General features: G+C 42.2%; 2 protein-coding genes across 4 annotated transcripts in view; both read right to left on the bottom strand.

Annotated features, from left to right (window-relative positions):
- Nucleotides 1-13,028, bottom strand: part of LOC109914283 (serine/threonine-protein phosphatase 2A 55 kDa regulatory subunit B alpha isoform) — a 70,791-nt gene extending 57,763 nt beyond the window's left edge. The window contains exons 1-2 of one of the 3 annotated variants that reach the window (XM_048618448.1): nt 12,934-13,028; nt 394-471 (exon numbers count right to left, since the gene is read on the bottom strand). Coding sequence is in view for 2 of the 3 variants with exons in the window: in XM_048618447.1 (XP_048474404.1) it covers nt 394-471; nt 898-904 (85 nt within the window). In the remaining variant the exon portion in view is untranslated. Of the gene's footprint in view, nt 1-393; nt 472-897; nt 1,104-12,933 lie in introns of those variants that run through there. The other 2 variants (XM_048618447.1, XM_020513874.2) reach the window with 2 other exon arrangements.
- A 21-nt stretch (nt 13,029-13,049) lies between these two features.
- tmem230a (transmembrane protein 230a) lies at nt 13,050-22,049 on the bottom strand. The gene is made up of 4 exons (XM_020513876.2): nt 21,932-22,049; nt 21,346-21,462; nt 15,388-15,510; nt 13,050-15,034 (listed from the first exon to the last, which is right to left on the bottom strand). Exons 2-4 carry the CDS (start codon nt 21,442-21,444, stop codon nt 14,894-14,896), a joined length of 363 nt encoding a protein of 120 aa, XP_020369465.1. The 5' UTR covers nt 21,445-21,462; nt 21,932-22,049; the 3' UTR covers nt 13,050-14,893.
- Between the last annotated feature and the right edge of the window lie 850 nt (nt 22,050-22,899).

Here is a 22,899-nt window from a genome sequence, read left to right as displayed (position 1 = left end):
TAGAGTAAAATCTAACAACATAAATCTGATTCACACTTGAATGCCAATTCATGTACTTCCTCCCACCTTTGATAAACACATCCAACCTTACAAATACATACAAGAACAGACACATTTAAGGGGAGCATCCTACAATCACATTCATTTCCAAATAATTCCTGTCGTGCATCAGCTGAACCTTCCAAACCAGTTGCTATCATCAGGAAATGGGAACTGCAGACAGAAAAATCCACCAGCAAAACTGACACTCGCTTGAATGTTCCAACATAACATCCATACAAAAAGTGCAGACAGCAACAAAAGCCAGGGATTTCCGGGAGGTGGAGGGTGGGGGGGGTGCAGCAGGAAAGAGAAAATAACTTCAGGAAATATAAATATTTTGCTTTGTTTTACCTTCTGCAACATCATCATCTATAGCTCCTTTCACCTGAGAGAAACACCACTGAATGTCATTGCCACCACTTCCAACTCCTGAATGAATGGAGAGGGGAAAAAAATTAATAAGATATGCATTGATTTTTTGAAATTAAATTTGCACAGAGGGTGTAGCGGGGGAGGGGGGGGGGGGGAGTGGAAGAAACTAAAAAATCCTTTCCAGTCTCATATTGGAGCTGGCTCTTATTATCGTTTTTTAAAAAAGAAATCAACAAACTCCAGGAATTATAAATCGTTATCTAAACTGTTTAAAGCTTTGAACCCTCTCAGGTGCAACCCTGCCCTTTTCCTTCACTCTGTGGAGCAATAAGTTCAACGCTCAAAACCCCAGGCCTTGAAGGGGGGAGGGAGAAAAATAAAAGCTTCAAATTTAAAAACAAATCCAGAACCGAGGGACTGGCGAGGACACAGAGAACGTTCAGTCCAGCTTCCGTCCCTTTTTTTCCCCGCTTCCATCCTCACCTGCCATCGCGGACCGGCTGGAAATGGAGGTAGCCGGCTTTAGCGCGGTGCCCAAGGATGCGGCCGAAGCTGCAAGCGAACAGGCCGGGCTGCACTAGGCTGAGGATGGCGGCGGATTGGCTTCGGATTGCGCTGCTGCGCCCTCCCCCGCTCTCTGAGCCCTTCAAAATGGCGACGCGCCCGCCCCGGCCATCTTCCAATGACGTCACCGCATCGAGACGGGAGGGGGGGCAGTGCAGGAGCAAAGGGGGCGGGGCCAGAGCCAGCACTCTGCAAACACTCCCACTGTCTACACCAAATCAAGCATTTCAACATGGGCAGCAATCATTTTACACACAATTCATGTTTCTGAAAACGTTGTGAAAAGTGGCATTAAATCCCACTGATTTTGTTCCTCGGCCTCCATCCGGTAAGACTTCGTGTTAAAACTTTTCACTTTTCCTGATCTATAATTCCATGATATCTGGGACCTCCTTTAAACTTACAGCCTTCTACAATATTTGCACTCTCATTCTGAACTCTTGCACGAGCTGCAGTGTTTTCAGTTGACTGAGCCAAAACTCTGTCATGTCTTCCCTAAATCCCGTTTCCTGCAGTAAGATACTCCTTCAAACGACCGTATGTCATTTGTTCAAATGATTTCCTCCTGAGCTTACGCAAAATTTTGGTTGACAAGGTAGGACCTTACACTGCTCGCAAAGTGTATTATAAATGCAGATCATCCTCTGTATTCAATGAGCTTTGGGTGTTTGACAACAACTTACATTTGTGTAGCGTCTCTTGAAATGTATATGAAGAACTGCAATGTAAATGTCAGCCAATTTGCGTGCAGCAACCTCCCACAAACAGCATTACCAGATAATCTGTTTTTGTGATATTGGTTCAGTGATATATGTTAGCCAAGATACTTGGAAGATTATCCTAACTCTTCCTCAAGCTATGGTCCGGAGATATTTTATGTCAAGCTAATTGGGCACACAGGATGTCAGTATCCAAAGGACAGCACTCCATTGTACTGCACTACATTTTTGTACTCAATTCTTAAATAGGGCTTGAACCAACAATTACACTGAGAAACGAGAGTGCAATCCAGTGAACCACAGTCAACACCGAAACGTCAGCCTTCCTGCTCCTATGATGCTGCTTAGCCTGCTGTGTTCATCCAGCTCTACACCTTGTTATACCACATTATGGTGGATGACTTTTGGATAATTTTTGTGCTATACTAGATCTGGCTCTCCCCTCAACTGTTTACACTGATAAAAATTCAGACGGACAAATGTGATGCAAATTTGACATACACATTTGACCATTCTTTGAGAATTAAACCAAAACTTGCATAGTAGGAGACTTTACAACTTCAGAACTTTACAGCTGATGATGGCACAGTGGCAGGATCAGACAGAGTCAGCATGGATTTGTGAAGGAGAAATCATGCTTGACAAATATATGTTGGAATTCTATGAAGATGTAACTAGTAGACTTGACAAGGGGGAGCCAGTCGATGTAGTATATTTGGACTTTCAGAAAGCGTTTGACAAAGTCCCACATAAGAGAATAATGTGCAAGATTAAAGTGCATGGGATTGGGGGAAGTGTATTGAGATGGATAGGAAACTGGGTGGGACAGAGGAAACAATTCATACGAATTAATGGGTCCTTTTCAAATTGGCAGGCAGTAACAAGTGGGGTGCCACAGGGATCAGTGCAGGGACCCCAGCTATTCACAATATATACTAATGATTTGGATGAGGGAACAAAATATAACATCTCTAAGTTTGCAGATGATACCAAGTCGGGTGGCAGGGTGAACTATGACGAGGATGCACAGATCCTTCAGCATGATCTCGACAGGTTGGATGAGTGGGCAAATCAATGGCAAATGCAGTATAATTTGGATAAATGTGAGGTTATTCACTTTGGAAGCAAAAACAAGGAGGCAGATTACTAGCTGAATGGCTGTAAATTGGGAGAGAGGGGAGTGTGCAACCGGACCTGGGCATCCTTGTGCACCAGTTGCTGAAGGTCAGCATGGAGGTACAGCAGGCTGTAAAGAAGGCAAATGGTATATTGGCCTTCATTACGAGAGGTTTCGAGTACAGGAGCAGGGATGTGCTGTTGCAGTTGTACAGGGTTTTGGCGAGACCACACCTGGAATATTGTGCACAGTTTTGGTCTCCTTTTCTGAGGAAGGATGCTCTTGCTTTTGAGGGAGTGCAGCGAAGGTTTACTGGGCTGATTCTGGGGATGGTGGGTCTGGCGTATGGGCAGAGATTGACTTGGTTAGGATTGTTTTTGCTGGAGTTCAGACAACTGAGGGCCAGGGTGGGGGTAAGATCTCATTGAGACTTAGAAATTCTAACAGGACTGAACAGGGTCGATGCAGGGAGGATGTTCCCGATGCTGGGTGTGTCCAGAACCAGGGGTCACAGTACGAGGATTTGGGGTGGACGATTTAGGACAGAGCTGAGGAGGCATTTCTTCACCCAAACAGTGGTGAGCCTGTGAAATTCATTACAACGGGAAGTAGTTGATGCTAAAACATTGAATGTATTCAAGAGGCGACGAGATTTAGCACTTAGAGCGAATGGGATCAAAGGGTTTGGGGATAAAGTGGGATTAGGCTTCGAGTTGGACGATCAGTCATGATTGTGAACAGCAGAGCAGGCTCAAAAGGGCCGAATAGCCTCCTCCTGCTCTTATCTTCCACGTTTCTATGTTTCTATTCCTGCAGCAAAACATATATTGTGATGGGCAGCAGCTGCCATTTTGCCCAAATTTCATTATTAATATTCTCACTTATCAAAATTGTTGGTTCAAGTCCAATTATCCAGACACTGCTGAAGGTATAACGTTTTGGGTGAGATATTTAGCTGAGGTCCCATCTACCTCTCAGATAATGTAAATTATCCAATGGCATTTGTGAAGATGACCAGGATTTTTCTCCACTTTTTTTGTTACATCAACCAGCATTGTTTACATTATGACACAGCTTGGAACAGGGTGGGATCTGAACCAGGGCCATCTGGACCAGAGGCAGGAACTCTTTTCCTCCAGTAATGCAGCCAATAATCAAATCCTAAGATAGGTCTTCTGATCATTTATTTCATTGCTGTTTGTGAAAGCTTGGCATGCACAAATTGGCTATTTCAGAACTATTTTACTGGCTTGAAAGCACTGTGGAATATTCTAAAGTCAAGAAAGTCAATCAGTAGAATCTACCAATCCAACATCAATGGCATGATTAACAACATGGTCCATAAAACAAGCTTTCACTATTTTTCCTGTAGTCAAATAACTTGTATATTTAATGAGTCCCAAAGATAAAGGGGACATTCTTATCATTGATAGCAAGTTAAATGTTGGAAATCTACTCAAGGTCCGTCAACCTCTGAAACAGACAAGGCAGAACTGAAATCAGGCAAATCTTTTACCCAAGCTTCTCTATTTGCTGCCTATTTTCTTTTTTATTTGGGGTTTTCAGGATTGACACTTTTCCTCCTTCTACCTTATCACAAAATTTAGCAAGTCCATTATTTCAGCTGGTGTATTTGTTAGAAATTTTGACTTCATGGCACTTCGCAGGATAACAGTGGTATATTTTTCTGTCCCTTTCCTTCTAAAGCCAAAATTCATGTTTTCAGAAAAAGAGAAAGCAAAATTATAAGGGAAAACATCTCAGTCACAATAATTTGCAAAGCTAATAAAATAATTTCTAATCTGAACCCAGACTGCATTTTACTGAGCACTCCAAAGTGTGTTACTTTTTAAAATTTGAATGTTGTCTTCAAGCTTGGGATGGTAAAGCTCAGGGATGCAATAGTTTCTCTCAGTTTCAAGATACAGGTAGACAGAGGACAGATTTCTCCACTCTGCTGACAAGGTCACTGCTCAATCCCAAGTTTCCAAGAGTGCTCCCTCACATAACATCTTTCAGATTAATGATTAAACCAAGGATTTCTTAAACCAAGTTTGTCTTCTAAGGGGGTTATTTTTAATATCAGCAGATCAGCAATTCTGTGTATCCTGGCCAACTTTTATTCTTCAAACAACAACAAATAAGACAGACTGGTCATTATCACATTGGTCATTCAAGAACTGGCTATGCAAGTTAGGCTTCCACATTTCCAAAAAAGTAATAGTCACTAACTAGCTTTAAAGCACTTTGAAACATTGGTGGTTGTGAAAGATGCTGGTCAATGCAAGTTTTTCCTTAAGTTTTACAATTTCCCACAGTCACTACTGTACAATTTTCGAAGTTTGATTCATGAATGACCTATCTCATTGAATAGCTGAACAGGTTCGACAGGCAAAATTGTCAATTCCCAATCATGATGTACTTTAAAAGATTCGATTGGGAAGACAGAAGTTGGCAGAGCAGCCGAATGGATGGCAGCTGCAACTTATTCCACTGCATTAATTATTTTGCAGGACAGCATTTTGTGTAGAAAACAGGCAATAACAGGATGTATTCAATGAAACTATGGTGTGGGACATAAAGGAACAAAGAGACCAAACATTCAAATGCAACTGCAGATAGGTAAAGTAACCAACTGAGGGATAAGAGTGACGTACATACTTTGGGACATCACGTACAAAAGCAGAGAAAGTGATAAATCGGTGAGGGGATGGTTTTAGTCCCCATTAAAGTGACTGAGTAATTTTCAGGAATATTGTCAACAGAACTCCAAAGCCACAGAAATTGTAAAGCCTAAGTTCACAAGGATACGAGGGTTAAAAAAAACTAGCATGATGAAACTTATTTCAATTGGTGCAGAGAAAACCATGAGGAAATTTATTCCACCTTCAAAGTTAGTGCAAGTATTTGGCATAGTCAGGAAAGTTATTCACTTCAGCTGGAGTCAAGTACGACTATGGTCATCAATTTAATTCTCATTTGGAGACAGAGGCAAGATCAGGAGAATCAAAGAGAGTTGTGATGTCATGAAACAACCTGTGCAGGAGTAAGAAGCACAGACCATTGTAATGTCTGAAAGACAAAGTAGATAAAAACAGTATTTAACTTAGAAAAATGTACAGGGCTTTGGAGGCAAGACAGGTTAGGTTTCCTGTCACTGCTGCAGACATGATCAGCCGGTGGGCCAAATGGCCCCTTGCCACAATGAATACATCTTTGATTGTGAGTCAAGGCAAGACAAGAATGGCAAAAAGGCTTTCTCTCTGAAGATAAATCAGTGCCTACAGTGAGCAATCTAACAGATTTACTTGTTCAGTTGAAATGTTTAAACAAAAACTCTTGATTTGATTTGCACTTGAGAGTAAGCCAAAAAAATCCTGTCACGTTATTCATTTCAACTTTGCGAAATAACAAGAAGAAACTCTTAATACTGTGGTCAAATCACATTTTCCTTATAATCCATTAGGTAATTTCTGACTACAATAGCTTCTAATGCAGATGAAGTACTCAGTGTGAGAAGATCCATTTCCTTCAGGGATGTAATCTTGTTGAGGAAGAATTGTCATTGAGTGATCACTCACCACAGAAATGCTGCACTGTCACTTATTGTATATTTGAAATGGGCTAAGCCCATCTTCGTCTTATGCAAATGACATAATATACATGGCACCTGAAGTTGAGAGGCTGGGAGTGAACATTGCCTCCAACTGGTATCCAGAAAGTCTTCCTGATCAGTGTAATTGTAAGAATAAGTCATGACAGGATGAAGTTCAGCTAATATGCCAACAACACCAGCTTTCCAACTACTGAGGTCCTGGAGATCCTGAGAACAGCATCCCACAAAGCATCACATTCAGAATTGGAATAAAGAACAAACATCAGGGAGAGAAACAAAAATCTCAAAGATAGCACAGCATATAAAGAGACAATACCCTCAGGACAATTATTAGACATGAAACATTCTAACAATTCAAGGTCTGCTACAATTATTTGGGGCAGCACGGTAGCTCAGTGGTGAGTACCGCTGCCTAACTGGGCCAGGGACGTGGGTTTGATGCCAGTCTCAGACAACTGTCCATGTGGAGTCTGCACTTTCTCCCCATGTCTGCTTCTGTTTCCTCCCACAATCTGACGATGTGCAGTTTAGGGGGACTGGCCATGTTAAATTGCCCATAGTGTGCAGGCTAGGTGGACTAGCTATGGGAAATGCAGGGATGGGGTGGGATGCTCTTTAGAGGGTCGGTGTGGACTCCAGTGGCCTGCTTCCACAGTAGGGATTCTATGACTCTCATTTTCTTGACATCAACCAAAGCCCTCAATTGAGACTATTTCCATCTGCTATGCCAATCAGATTACTTTGCTTCATATCTGCAAAGTGTTTCATGCATACTCATTTAATTCATGAATGCATTCCTAAATTACTAAGTAGTAGTGTCAGATATGTCAAGACTGAAAAATATCCTCCTTCACCACTGTAGATTGTAGGAAAACAAGACACTCTAAAATACAATCAGTGAAATAATAGTCTGATCTGTCAGTTACATGGGTCCTTGGAATTACTGAGGTGGGGTCTGACCTTGTACTTAGGTTGTCCTGAACCCCATCAATCTACGATTCATTCCTTCTGCTCTCATCCTTCTTCACTGTGCGTCGTAATGATTTGCAATTTAATGACAGCCAAGATTGGATTAGGAGCAACTTGACAGTTTAGGAACATTCTCATTGGAATTAGGAAATTGAGATGGGGTGATGGATCTTTGTAAAACTTTGAAGGAATCAGGTAACATCAACTACAATAGGCAGGTCTTTGTGGCGCAGTGGGAGTATCTCCACCTCGAAGCGTTCAGGTCTCGCCTACAGGTATGCAATAACATCCCTGAAGAGATTGATTAGAAAATATCTAAACCATGGTCAACTCATTCACCTTATCCAAAAGAGCAGAATCAAGGGACCCAGATTGCACTTGAACAGGGATAATTCAACAATACTCTGAACAAGCATCCTCTCAGTGAGCAAAAGGTATCTCTATAGAACGGAATCCTTTGTAGGTTTAATAGATTTCCTTTCAAAAATAATATTTTAGGACACACTGTATATGCAGTTTGTTACATGACTGGTGTATACAGAAAACATTACTTTGGACCTATGTTTTCCAAAAGGTCTCCACCGGGGGTTTTCCTTGCCTTACGTCTGGTTTTATTATTGACTAATTGGTCCATTGAGCCAACATCTCCATTAGCCTTGTATCCGATACAACAGTGAATGGCCTTAGTATTTTTGCACCACGCAGTTCCTATAATCCAGCTTCAGTAATTTTTTTTTCCCATATTGAAGGTCTTGTGTGGTATTTTATTTTGGGTCCTGCATCGACTTTACAAGGGTTGTGCAAATAATCTCAAAATCGTTCAAGAACTGATAGAAAAAAAATAACTTTAGAGTACAATTAGAATGTAGAACAAACTCAATGGGGGAAGATCACATGAAGTTTTGCTTAAAAAAACGGACATCAAAAGTAATGGGGAGCAAGTTGGAGGACACTATCACACAAAGTGGCTGGTAAAAGAAAAGATTAAACTGAGGATCAAATGGCCTATTTCTGTGCTGCATTATGGTACCGAAAATACCCAGAATAGCCATTAAAAAGTGGATGGCGAGTGACAAGACACTTGTATCACTTAAACAGACTAAAATAATGGTCACAATTTATTTACAAGTGAATGAAAACATAGAAACAAAAGGAATATGAAAGAGTATAACATGAGTGTGCACTGGAATTGGCGAATTCAGGTAATCATTTCATAAAACTGTAGTCCACTGTCTTGTAGAGAAAAAAGCTACTCTGGACAATCAGGTGAACTTTCTCTTAGGTACACATTTAGCAGTATTACAAATTAACATATTACACACAAGACATCAGCAAGACCTATTCGCTAAACGTGGGTGCCTTTGCCAGGACGAAAGCCCCTGTTTCTTATAATGCCTTTTCTTCTGAAACAAAGAAACATGTCACTAGTTTTGACACACTAACAGATGGAGATACAGGTTTCTGACTTCCCTCTCACCTTGCCGTCAAGCTGGCTTTCACAGCAAAAAACATATCTCTGACCTTGATGAACATTTCAGACTTGTTATTCCATGTACCAAAAGTACAGAGCGAAATTATTTCCGAACAAACATCCTTCATTCCTCTCTGTCCCTATCTTATACTTCCTCTTATTTTAAACTGAAGTATTCACCAGTTCAGGTAGTTTTATCTACCTCAGGCCTACTACTTAAATTTGGCTATGAATTGCACTTTCAGTAATACTTTTCCCATCAAACTTTTCCAAATCAGCATCAGAATTCATAGGAATGAGCCAAAGTGGAATTACTGCAGAAATCGTCATCAGCAAATAGATGTAAGATTCCAAGTAAAAATTACAAATTTTGTTGGGTCCGTTTTGACTGAGATCTCCTTGCTGGCTCCTGTTTGTTTGCTACTAAGTTCTATTCTATCACATCTGAGACCCAAGTGGGCCAATCCAAAATGTCCTCCAATCAGTGCTGCAGTGAAATTCTGTCTTCCGCTCTTGCCTGGGTGATATCACACACCTTACACATGCAGCCTGTGTCATGTTCAAGCCCTACCTCACTTTAAGCAAACCTGGAACACTGCAGGGCAGACAATTTACTTCACAATCCTATCTGGACATGTTCAGTTGGACAAGGTGAAATCTCAAATCGGCAATGAGAGAACTGGTTAACAAAGATTGCTATTTCTCTTCTACATCTTTTAATGATGAGTTAAGGTCCTTCTCTTCATCTGTCAAGGAAACCTCTCATGAATTTTTCACAGGAAATCTTGGTTGGCAGGGAAAAGAGTTTACTTAAAACATTGTGTGTTGAAAAAGCATATTTAGACAAGAAAAATGGGGTTGAAATGATAGAGACTGAAGATGCGGATGATGCCTTAGACGAGATAAGGTGCATCAAGTGGCTGAAGGAGCTGGCTGAAACAAATGGGACCTGTACACTCAGAACATCATGAAATTAAACAGCTTAATGATTCCTGTCTGGTGTGAACTCAGCCCATCTTCTGACAGATTAAAGAAATAGACAAGCAAAAAACATAAGGAATTGGTCCCAAGAACAAGCTGAAGTCATTTTTACACCCATTGATTGATGCTATCTGACAAATATACTAAGTTAACTCTGACAAAGCCTGAAGCTCATCCCTCTAAAGGAAATGACTAGCTCCCCAGAAACAGACAATGCAATGATAAAAGACGCAATATCACCTCGTTATTGGGCCACAAATGGAATTAAATAGGAAACATTCTAAGACAAATCTTGATTTGTGTGCTAAATATCAGTGTTTTCTTTCTTACATTTTTATTTTCATTAAGACATAAATATCAGCCATATTCCTTTCTGATGAATGAACACTGGACTCTAAACATCAACTCTGTTTTACTCTCAAGGGATGCTGCCAGACCTGCTGAGTTTCTCCAGCACTTTCTATTTTTAATACAACCTTACTATACATCTTCTAATCCCAGTTTCAATGCCAGAAACTGCATGGACTTTGGCCTAACTCAGTGAGGCTTTATTCTAAACTCATGGAAAGATAAAGTCACCATCATCTGCCCAGACCACAGGCTGCACTCTCACTAGAGGGGGGAAGACTGGGGGTTGTTCAACCTGAGGGGCACCATACCTCAGGTGAAGGGAGAGGTTGAGAAGTAGAGTCCTTCATGGTAACCTCAGCCAGTGCAGGAATTGAAACCACACTGTTGGCATCATTCCACTTCAAACCAGCTGTCCAGCCCTGATTCCCACAAGTTTGCATTCTAAAAGCCATACAAAACCACATCCAATCTGTCACCCCTCCAAGCTTCTCACGATAAATCTCACCTTTGCATAGACCTATCTACTCTCATCTGTGCAGAGCCTTGGGTTCATGCTTTTCGAAAAGTTCATAACATTATTGCAAAATTTTGAGAAAATTTTTTAAAAACTAGAAACATCTGAACGCCTTTGTCCACTTGAGGTGTCAGGCTAAAAATGCTGAAGCTTTGTTTTCCCACATGGTTGGTCACATGGGTTTGGTACTGCTGATTGAGATGCAGTTACATCACTGACATAAGCACCAAATCTAACCTCATTCTCTTTACAAGATGAAAGCTGTGTGAGCAAGACAAGTAAAGCCATACTTCACATTACATGCAGCAAACCGCTATCATTTTTTGGAAACATCAATGAATACGAATTCAGCTTAAAACAAATAACAGCGTCTCTCTGACAAAAAACACAACATTGTGTGTTCATGCACAGCATTTACTTCAGTTATAAATGTTGATATTTACATCAACATTTAAATTGAAATTCACTCCTCTGACGATCCACTTAGAGTGAGCAGACCCAGAATGTGTGGTGTCCAATCTATAGTGACAGCAGTTCTTGGGAACTATACTCATCACCCCTGTGCTTGCTAACCTATATTTACTCACAGTTAAGCTGCAATTCAATTTCAAAACTTGCTTCCTTATTTCAAATGCCTCATGGTCTTACCTCTGGAATCACCTCTTTGTGGTCCACCGTCATTGGCCTCTTGATCCTTCCCAATTATCACCACCCTTGGAAGCTATGCGTTCAGTTGCCCTGGCCCTGAGGTCCAAAATACTCTCTGCCTCTCTTTCCTCCTTGCAATGTTCCTTATATGGGGTGCTGTCAGATTTTATTTCAAAGGTGCGAAGTTTTTATACATTTAAATTACGACAGAAATAGACACATACTTTATTTCAGCGAACAGTGGTGCTAAACTCATTTGTTTCCCTGGGCGAAGGAAGGAAGGTAGCAATGGGAATGCAACACAGATTACAATTTCACAGTCCAGCTACTTCTGCTAAGCGAGTGAATATTAAAGGGAAAATGAACACTAATTCTTAAGGACAGATTGTTCACCAAAGATCACTTTGGTCGACACTCACATGGGAAAAATAGTCACGTTCCTTAAGTGCTCATGATACGTTAGTGTCTACGAATCCAAAACACTGCACCAAAAATATGAGGCATGAGTTTCTAAGACAGTTGAAGAAAAATGGTTTGAATCCTTTTTGGAATTATCTTTCTTATTATAGAAAAGCACAAGACACAAGATTTCAGGTTCTCTTCGGCAGAATCTTGTTCTGTCTCTCAAAAGGACTTGCAGCTCATGTTTCCCCCTCTCACACCCTTCATTTGTGCAAACTACATAAGTGACGACCGAGGTGAGAATGCAAGGAGGTGGGTAGCATCAGCCGACTCACCCTTGAACCAAAACATGGTTGTTTGGGCTGCAACAGAACAAATTTCCTCAACAAGAGTCCATGAACCTTGCCAACAAAAATGGTATACCAACTAGCAATTCTCCTGAGCAGTGTTTTTCTGGGACTGATAGGCTGCTGGATAGGTTGCTCGACTCAAAACAAGTCTTTTTCACTTGAACTACATATTACACTGGGATACAGCAGAGAAATAGTCATTTCACCCAACACGTGTACGTTCCAAACAGATCTCCTCCCAAACTTTGCGTGTCCCCATTAATATATTCTTCTGTTCCTTGTTCCATTATGTATTCATCTGCTTTCTCCTTTAACGCACCTCTGCATTCTCATCGCTCTGGGTTGTGTTTTTTCTCTCCTGAATTGCATAGTCAATTTAATTTGGACTCTCTTATATTAATGGCTGAGTCCTGGTCTTGCCTGCAAATGCAAATATCATCTTCACAGAAGCATGTCAAACCTTCTCCTAATGTGAAAGACTTCCTGTTAACCCCGGTTGTTCTATTTTATGGAGCAAAGACCCCCAGGCTACACAAGATTTCCTGATGGCTATCACCTCTAACATGTGATTCCTTGTTTGCCTGATATCTAATCCGACCTCGCTGAGTTGATAACTGTAGTATGAGTGAGAATAGAGTTTCAATTCGCAGTATCCTTTCTCGCAAGTTAGTGAAAGCCCTGTTCAGCCACAGTTCCTATCCTTGCTCCCAACCAAAAACCTGAACGTATACACTCGATCTCAAATCGCCTATAAGCCACCCAACACCTCCCTACCCTTCGGTGAAACAACCTGTCAATACTCAATGTCTCGACTCACACTTGAAGAGTAGCCACGTACTGGAAGATGCTGTTGGAACTGCATTCGAGCAAGAATCCACACCTTCAGAAAAGGAGAGAGGACAGGTGAAGGGAATTAAATTACACACATATATGTAAAATTGAACATTAAATATTTTATTTGGTGCATGTTGCACTGTTCACACCTGATGTATAAGTGAACCTGTTTACCCTGTGCCAAATCCATTTCCAGAAAATCCCTGTAGATAGGCATCATTAATCATACTCATGTTTTGGATCCTTCAGAATACTGCACTCTACAGTGAATTAACAATGGGATAAAACCGATCACCAATCAACAGGATTAGAACAGGACAAGGAGGCTTATCAAACGACAGCCTCTGTTGATGGGCTAATTTGAACTCAGATGTTGAATGAAGGGAAAGAAAGGGGGAAAAAACTGACCGATTTGAAGAGTAAGGATACGTATCAGTTTAAAATTGAGCAAGAAAAGTCATCATTTGCAGCATTCCTCTGCTTTGTTCTGGGTCGAGATCTATCTCTTGTGCATAACTCCATGTGACTGGGAAGATAGAAACATCATGGTAATCCAGAGACACAGGCTAATGCTCTGAGGAGATGAGTTCAAATTCCACTATGTGGAACTCAAATTCAAGGAATAAATCAGGAAGTGAAAGCTAGTATCAGTACTGACCATGAAATCATCAATTTCAAACAAGCCTTTCTGGTTCACTCATGGCCTTTAGGGAAGGATTCATACCTGGACTGAATGGCACGTGATTTTACATGCACCAAAACATGGTTGGCTCATAACTCCCCTCTGACTGGTGTATCAAACCACACAGTTCAAGTGTCAATCTGGGATGTAACAAAGGCGAGCCTTTCACACATCTAACCACATCTCTTCAAGGAATAATACAAAGAGTCCATCTGCAACATTACAAGGCTCTGAAGTCAGCCTGCAGTCCAAATCAAGCACATCATGTGCATTTTGTGCCCCTTTCATGGATAATCAATGCCACAAAAGCAGCAGAATGAACTGCTGGAGCATCAACAGGTTGATATTAGCATCCAAGTTGTTGTCAAATTTTCCTTGGGTTTTGCAGTGTCTCTCACATAAGGAGCTATGGGTGCACAGAAAAGAAAAATGCAGCCAATGATTGCTCAATTCTTCACCATCCCTAGCCCCAAGGGAACCCTGCCATGCTAAACCAGATTGAGAGTTGCAAATGTGAGTTTGCATCAAGTGTGAACCTGGCACAGTACAAATGCAGAGTGAGGATCGGCAGGTCAGCAGAGTGACACTACCCATTAATACAACAATAGCATTCAAAATGCAATTCAGTGGAACATAATGCAGAACCTTAAAGAAGAAAACATCTCATGAGGCTAAGGCATGGTTCAATGCTTAAATGTAACTTGTTCCTTCATTATTGGATATTTGACATTCCAAGGAAACATCTGTGTTCAAAGTACCCTGTCCCATTTAGTTGAAACAGATGAATAAAAGTATGGCTCAATACAGTTTATTGATGGAGACACAATGTTGCCTCTTCTTGCCAATGCTCACATTGATGCACCGTGATTTAGGATTCTTGGACTGGTACCATGTGTTGCAGTGCGGAGGCTGCACAAACTTGATTCTAATTGGGACCCTGCCTCCTCCAGTGTAAACTCACCAGTCCATAAATCACCATATATATAATATATACAAACAGTTTTTCTGAAGGAAGGAGGAATGACTTTAAAAACCCATTAAAAATGCAATCTGGAAGTATCTAAATCAGTCAAAATTTCAAATGTAGATCTGATTAGCAGGAGAATGAAGCTGGCCCTTGTAAACCACCTTATTGTTACATAGCTGGAATTCTGTTTGGTGCAATCCAGCCATTAGGAATGAATGCTTTCTAATCCTATTCATCACAAACAGCCTTACAGCAGACTGCACACAACAGTTAATCAAAGGAAGAGAACAGTGTTCAGTCATCAAAGTCTGGGATGTCATCATAGGAGTAGCCTCTATATCCTCTTGAGGCATAGTATGCAATCCGAAGATGGTAAAAGCCAGGTAGGAAAACCAGGATTCCGATGATCAGCACTGGCCAGGTTGTGTCACTATACTGGAAGAGAAAAAAATGGAATCACTGATTTTCTTTTTGTAAAAGCAAAGGCACTTTTTGTCCAGTAGAATAGAAGAATTGTTCACTGAGGTTGGTGGTGTTCTCTGAAGTGGAACGCTCTGATTTCAGATCCAACCCATATTCATGGCAATTACAGTCTCTGGTTGTTTGTTTAAAGTAACCTACTAAACCTAAATAGACAGACAGACAGACAGACAGACAATGTTGCCTCCAATAATTCAGCTCTGAGCGTGCATACTTTTGAAAAACACAGCTGCTTTTAATCGAAGCAATTAGCTATTTTATTCTGGACACGAGTTGGAAATGGAAGATGTTACAAACATGTCACTTACCGAACTGTTGATATACCCAGTCAGCAGCAGAGCACCAATGGTAATCAGCAATGAGCCAATCACAAACAAGACAGTTGCTAGTGCAATTGCTTTGTATGGAATTTTTGTTGGAAGCTTCTTAAACTGTGGGAAGGATAAAATAAACCATTAAAATTTGTTGATAATTTTGGATGAATTATATAATAAAGGCACTATATAAATGCACAGGGTTGCTTTTTACAAACCATCAATTTTCCAATACCTCTCAAGTTCTTTCTGCGACTGTGTTTCAAAAGTACTTCATTGGTTGTGGATGGAGATTGTCATCAGGTCACCAAAGCTATGAAATAAAATCATCTTTTCTTGCCTCATCTCTCAGCATTTGCTTTTATAATCTTTTTATTTCCTTCTCTTATGAGGGCACCAAGTGTTTGTTTTTAGTTTCACGTGGACTGTGACCATCAAGGTGGTGATGAGCTGCCTTCTTGCACCATTGTGATACATGTGCTGTAGGTAGACCACAATGCCCTAGGGAGGGAATTTCAGGATTTTGATTCAGCGAAAGATCAGCAATATGTTTCCAAGTCAGCATTTTGGGTGGCTTGGAGGGGAACTTGCAAACGGTCCTATTCCCATTTATCTGCTGGCCTTGTCCTTCGAAATGGAAGTGGGGAGGTAGTTTGGAAGGCACTGCCTCAAGCTCTTGAGTAAACTTCTGCAGTATATTTCGTATATTATACACTGCTCCTGAGTGGTAGAGGGAGTGGATGCTTATGGCTGTGGTACCAATCAAATGGGCTTCTTTGTCTTGGTAGTATTATTGGAGCTGCACCCATCCAGATAAGTGGGAGTATTCTGTCTCGCACCTGACTTGTGCCTTGTAGATTGTGGCCAGGCTTTGGGGAATCAGGATAGGAGTTAAGCACTGCAGAATTCCTAGCCTCTGACCTGCTGTTGTGGCTACTATATTTCTCTGGCAATTCCAGTCGAGTTTGTGGTCAACAGTAGAGTTGATATGTGATTGATAGCGGGGAATTCAGTGATGTTGACATCAAAGTTGAATGTGAGGGGGTGGTGGTATGGTTGTCTCTTATTGGACAATATCATTGCCTGGCATTTGTGTGGCATGAATCTCAACTGCCACTTATCTGAGCAAGCCTAGATATTGTCCAAGCCATGTTCAAACACAACCTTGACTGCTTTTCTATCTGAGGAGTCGCAAATGGTGCTGAACATTGCGCAATCATCAGTGAACATCCCCAATTCTAACATTATTATGGAGGAAAGGTCATTGATGAAGCAGCTGAAGATGGTTGGGCCTCTGACACTCCCGAGGAACTCCTGCAAAGGTGTTCTGGAGCTGAGATGACTTATCTCTAACCAGCACAACAATCTTTGTATGTGCCAGGTGTTACTCCAACCAATGGAGAGTTTCCCCTAATTCCCATTGACTCCAGTTTTTCTTGGACTCATTGATGCCACACTCAGTCGAATGCAGGCTTCCTGCCAAGGGCTGTCATTCTCACCTCAGCTCTGGAATTCAGCTCTTCTGTCCAAGTTTGAACCGAGGCTGTAATAAAGTCAGGAGCTGAGTGGCCCTGGCGGAATCCAACTGGGCGTCACTGAGCAAGTTATTGCTGCTTGATAGCACTGTTCATGACACCTTCCATCACATCACTGATATGGAGAGTAGGCTGATGGGGTGGTAATTGGCCAGGTGGACTTGTACTGCTTTCCATGTGCAGGACCTACCTGAGCAATTTTCCACATTGTCAGGTCAATGCCAATGTTGCAGCTGTACGCCAAAGGTGTGGCGGGTTCTGGAGCTTAAGTCTTCAGTACTATTGCTGGAATGTTGTCAAGGGCCATAGCCTTTGCAGTACCCAGTGCCTCCAACCGTTTCTTGATATCACGGGGAGTGAATTGAATTGGCTGAAGACTGGTATCTGTCATGTTGGGGACCACTGGAGGAGGGTGAGATGGATCATCTACTTGGCTTGTCTGCCTGAAGATTGATGTGAATGCTTCAGCCTTCTGTTTTATTTAATTGTCCATCACCATTCATGACTGGATGTGGTGCGAGTGCAGAGCTCAGATCTGATCTGATAATTGTGGGATCACCGAGTTCTATAATTTGCTACTTCTGGTGTTTAGCATACAAGTCGTCTGTTTGGTACCTTCGCTAGGTTGACACCTCATTTTTTGTTGTGCCTGGTGCCAGTCCTACCATGTCCTCCTGCACTCTGCATTGAACACCAGGGTTAATAGTAATGGTTGAGTGGGGGTATTACTGCTGTTGATGGCCCAGAGCACCTCACAGACGCCCAATCTTGAGTTGCTAAATCTGTTCCAAGTCTGTCCCATTTAACATGGTCAGAGTGCCACACAATACAATGGAGGATATTCTCAATGAGAAGGCAGGACGTGGTCTCCATAAGGACTGTGCATGATCACTCTTACCAATACTGTCACGGACAGATGCATCTGCAGCCTGCAAATTGGTATGGATAAGGTCGACTAGGTTTTCCATCTTGTTGGTTCCCTCACCACCTGCTGCAGACCCAGTCTCACAACGAAGCTGACAGGCAGAGTCAGGGACAGCGTGAAAGCAAAAGAAAAAGCGTACAATATGGTGAACATTAGTGGGAAACCAGAAGATTGGGAAGCCTGTAAAAACCAACAAAAGATAAGTTTAAAAAAAAAAGGCAGTCAGGGGGACAAGACGAAATATGAGGGTAAGGTAGCTCATCATGTACAAGATGATTACAATTTTTTAGATATATAAAAGGTAAGAGAGAGGTATGAGTGGTCAGTGGACCGCTGGAAAATGAGGCTGGAGAAGTAGGAATAGGAAATAAAGAAATAGGTGAATGAACTGAATAGGGACTTTGCTGCAGTTATCATGGTGGAAGACACCAGTAGCAGACTAGAACTTCAAAACAATCGGGGGGCAGAGGTTAGTATAGTGGCCATCACTAAGGATAAGGTGATGGGGAAGCTGTAAGGTCTAAAGGTGGAAAAGTCACCTGGAGCAGATGGGCTACATCCCAGAATTCTAAAGCAAACAGCTGAGGAGATTGAGACATTTGTGGTGATCTTTCAGGAATCACTGGAGTCAGAGAGGGTCCCAGAGGACAACAAAATGGCTAATGTAAAACCCCTGTTTAAAAAGGGAGGGAAACAGAAGGCAGGAAATTATAAGCCAGTCAGTGTCACCTCAGTTGAACTTGGAATTTTTTGAAGCGCTTGGCTTCATCAAGGGGAGGTCATGCCTAACAAATCTGTTAGAATGCTTTGAGGAGGCAATAGCAATTTACACAAAGGAGAGCCAGTGGATGTGATCTATTTGGATTTCCAGAAGGCCTTTGATAAGGTGTTGCTCAGGAGGCTACTAAATAAGCTAAGTGTGCTTGGTGTTAGGGTGAAGTACTGGCATGGATACAGGATTGGCTAACTGGCATAAGGCAGAGTGTGGGAAAAACGGGGTCATTTTCAGGATGGCAGCTGGTGATCAGTGGAGTTCCGCGGGTGTCAGCGTTTTGACCACAACTATTCATTTATACATGAATGACCTGGACAAAGAAACCGAGGGCATTTTGGTTAACTTTGCATATTGACACAAAGATGGCTGGAGTCAAAGGTAGTTTTGAGGAAATGCAGAGGCTGTGGAAGGACTCAGACAGTTTAGCAGAGTGGGCAAAGAAGTGGCAGTTGGAATACAATGTGGCAAACTGTGGACATTATGCACTTTGGTAGGACGAAGAGAGACACGACCACTTTCTAAACAGGAAAGGCTCAGAAATCTGAAGCACAAAGGGACTTGGGAGCCCTAATTCAGGATTCTGCTAAGGTTAACATGCAAGTTCAGTCAGCAAATGCAATGTTAGCTTTCATTTCTAGTGGGCTAGAATACAACAGCAGAGATATACTGCCGAGTCTGTATAACGCTCTGGTCAGACTGTATTTGGAATACTGTGAGCCCCGGTATCTAAGGAAAGATATGCTGACCCTGGAGGGGATCCAGAGGAGGTTTACAAGAATGAGCCTGGGGATGAAGGGCTTGTAATGTGTGGAGCAGTTGAGGACTCTGGGTCTGTACTCAATGGAGTTTAGAAGGATTGGTGGGGTGGTGGGGGGAATCTCATGGAAACTTACAGGATACAAAGGCCTGGACAGAGCGAGCATGGAAATATTTCCACTTGTAGGAGACACTGAGATCCGAAGGCACAGTCTCAGAGTGAAGGGACGACCCTTTAGAAGTAATATGCAAAGGAATTTCCTCAGCCAGAGTGTGGTGAGTCTAGGGAACTCATTGCCACAAAAGGCTGTAAAGGCCAAGTCACTGAGTGTATGAGAGACACAGACAGATAGGTTCTTGATTGCTAAGGGGATCAAGGGTTATGAGGAGAAAGCAGGAGAATGAGGTTGAGAAATGTATCAGCTGTATCAGACTCGATGGGCAGAATGGCCTAATTCTGCCCATATATCTAATGGTTCTACGATCTGTCCTGTTTCGGATCCAACCAGCACGATCAGTAGGAGGTTCCCTTGCCTGTGTTAAAACTAATTCCATGAGACTTCATGGGGTCTGGAATCAATTTTGAGGACTCCCAGGGCAACTCCCTCCCTCCCGACTGTCTCCCAAGTGCTGCAAGCTCTGCTGCATCTGTCCTGCCAGTGGGACAGGACATATCCAGGGGTGAGGACGGACATGGTTATTCCTGGTACATTGTCTGTCAGGTATGATTCCATAACTACAACTATGTCAGGCTGTTGCTGTGAGACAACTCTCCCAATTCTGGCACTTCGCTGATGTTATTGAGGAGGACTCTGCAAAGTCGACAAGCTGTTTTTGCCATTGTTGTTTGTGGTGACCAAGCTGTTGTCTAGTGGTGTCTGGTTTCACGTCCTTGAGATTTTGTAGCGATTGATAAAACTGAATGGCTTGCTATGCCATTTCAGAGGGCAGTTGAGAGTCAACCACATTGCTATGAGTCTGGAATCGCATGTAAGCTAGATAGGTGAAGACGGCAGATATCCTTCCCTGAAGGACATCAGTGAACCAGATACAATTTCCTGACAATCGACAATGATTTCATAGTCTTCGTAAATTCTTAAATCCACATATTCTATCGAGTTCAAATTGTAGCATCTGCTGCAGCAGGATTCGAATCCAGGTCCCCAAAACATGAGGTGATTTTCTTTATTAATAATCCAGCAGTAATGCTAGGTTCTGTTGCTCAATTTCCAAGTCATAACACACTTTATTCAAGCTTCATTCTTCATGGGTGATCTCACTCCAGCGTTGGATGGCTATTTAACCGTCCAAGCCCCGAAAACATGGCAAATCCTCCCAGCTGTCACGTCCACCTTGAATAGATGCAACTATGCAATGAGTTAGAGCCAAGGCAGTTTCTTATTTAAAAGTGCACCAGAAAGGCTAACTTTATCTTTCGTCGAGATCAACTGCCTACCCATCAATCAAACAACTAACCAGCAGTATTTCTCCTGGAACTGGATCAAAGACGAAGTACAAAGTGTTTGAAGTCAAATTTGGGGCGGCACAGTGGCTAGCACTACTGTCTCACAGCGCCAGTGTTCGATTCCACCCTCGGGTGACTCTCTGTGTGGAGTTTGCACATTCTCCCTGTCTGTGTGGGTTTCCTCTGGCTGCTCCAGTTTCCTCCATCAGTCCAAAGATGCTCAGATTAGGTTGATTGGCTACGCTAAATTGCCGATAGTGTCTTGGGTGGGAAATGCAGGGATAGGGTACGAGATGGGTCTGGTTGGGATGCTCTTCAAAGGGTTAGTGTGGACTCAATGGGCCAAATGGCCTTCTTCCACACTGTCGGGATTCTATGAAATTCTATCACTGGCCAATCAGTTTTACTGGGATGCAAACTATGTATACAATGTATTGAAAAGAAGCTTACGATTATTTCAACAGACAGTACTCAAGAATCATTGTTTGGAACTAACCTGCAGGTCGATGTAACCTTCATCACTGTCTGCAAGCTTGGAGTACTTCACTTTACTGCTGGAGCCCCCAGCAGCGGCGTTGTTACGCGAAGGCATCATAACACAGTTCGTCAACAACTAGAACGAGATAAGGGCAATATAAAGAGAGACTGACAGATTTGCAAAACACACAGAACTGTAGTAAGTGAAACCATCTCCCCTCTATAATGAGCTGGGTGCAAACAGCTATTTGGGGTGAACGTTCACATGATCCTGGATGAATGTCCAAGAGCAACCATCTCATATAGAAGGATCCCAAAGGTAGCAATGGAATTTTTCATCTCCATTCCCTGAGCACGGGATTTGCATTTCAGCCTGAACCTTGGCCTTCATCTCTCTTGAAGTAGGCCTTCGATCCAGGACCCAAACCACGGATCATTGGCAAGCCAGAAGCTGTCACGGGATATCACACATGCCACATTCCCTCACAAACTAACAGTTCAGACCCAACAACCAATATCTAACATGCACAAAAAAATGTGGACTCGAGGGTAGGTCCGAACCGTTTTTTAAAAATCCCTTGTTCACGCAATTACGCTTCCGCTACCTGTGAACTGAGTCCATCTTCTCCTCACAACAACCTACTTCCGGTCTGTTCATCGCAAGCCTCCGCTCCCGCACGAACGGTAGTGACAATGATTCCGCCCCGACCAAACGTTCCCACCTATTTCTCAACACTTGTTCACTTCAATTGCAACAGGAATCCATCAAGATATGTCTCGTTTTCTCCTCGTATTTGGAAAACACATCAGTTTGCACACAACGTGAAGAAATTGCTTTGATTAAAGTTTCCACATCCAAATTTAGAAAAAAAATTAGCCTCATTTGTCCCTGTATCAGAAACTGTTTTCATTATTCTTCTGCAAAATTCACAAGTAAATCCTAATTTGCATGTGAGAAGGACCAATTTCACATCTTCACGGGAACATTTTTTAACATAACAACAGATTTCAAATCTCTCCCTTCCTCTTAGGACTTTAGACCCTCAATTTCATCTGTTGAATGTTGACTTCCAGACCCTGAATTCCCATGAAGACTATTCTTTTAAATTTTTGAAATACTCCTCAGTCCCAAGAATTGATATTTCACACGTAAACGTTCAGCAGTACTGTTTGCCTCTCAGCCACATACTGTATGCAGTAAGAATTGAGAGCCCCCAGCACAGATCGTGAAAAGATGAGCATGCAGCTTGGAGTTTAAAAGCCTGAGCATAAGCACCTCCAAATGCATTTGTTGCTTGGAATCCAGTAGTACAACAATTTGTAATTGTTTCTGTTCATGTTTGCTGCAAGCGTTTAAGTTTGCTTTCTGAATACTGTCAAGGGGCCTTCAATGTCGCAGACAATTGATTTTGCCCTGCCAGGGGAGGTGATGGCCTAGAGTATTATCACTGAACTGTTAATCTGGAGACCCAGATAATGTTCTGGGGTAGTAGGAACTGCAGATGCTGGAGAATCTGAGATAACAAGGTGCAGAGCTGGATGAACACAGCAGGCCAAGCAGCATCAGAGGAGC

The sequence above is a fragment of the Rhincodon typus genome, chromosome 40, assembly GCF_021869965.1.
Source record: "Rhincodon typus isolate 14 chromosome 40, sRhiTyp1.1, whole genome shotgun sequence".
NCBI classification, from domain to species: domain Eukaryota; kingdom Metazoa; phylum Chordata; class Chondrichthyes; order Orectolobiformes; family Rhincodontidae; genus Rhincodon; species Rhincodon typus.
This window is presented reverse-complemented; position numbering and strand designations above follow the sequence as displayed.

Bases quoted from the DNA above. Each gene is read 5' to 3' on its own strand.
- tmem230a (XM_020513876.2), bottom strand. From the start codon at position 21,444: ATGATGCCTTCGCGTAACAACGCCGCTGCTGGGGGCTCCAGCAGTAAA. The intron at 15,511-21,345 runs GTTAGTTCCAAA...TCCTTCCCACAG, and splicing joins AAGGTTACATCGACCTGCAG to TTTAAGAAGCTTCCAACAAA. The intron at 15,035-15,387 runs GTAAGTGACATG...TTTCTCTTCCAG, and splicing joins CTGGGTATATCAACAGTTCG to TATAGTGACACAACCTGGCC.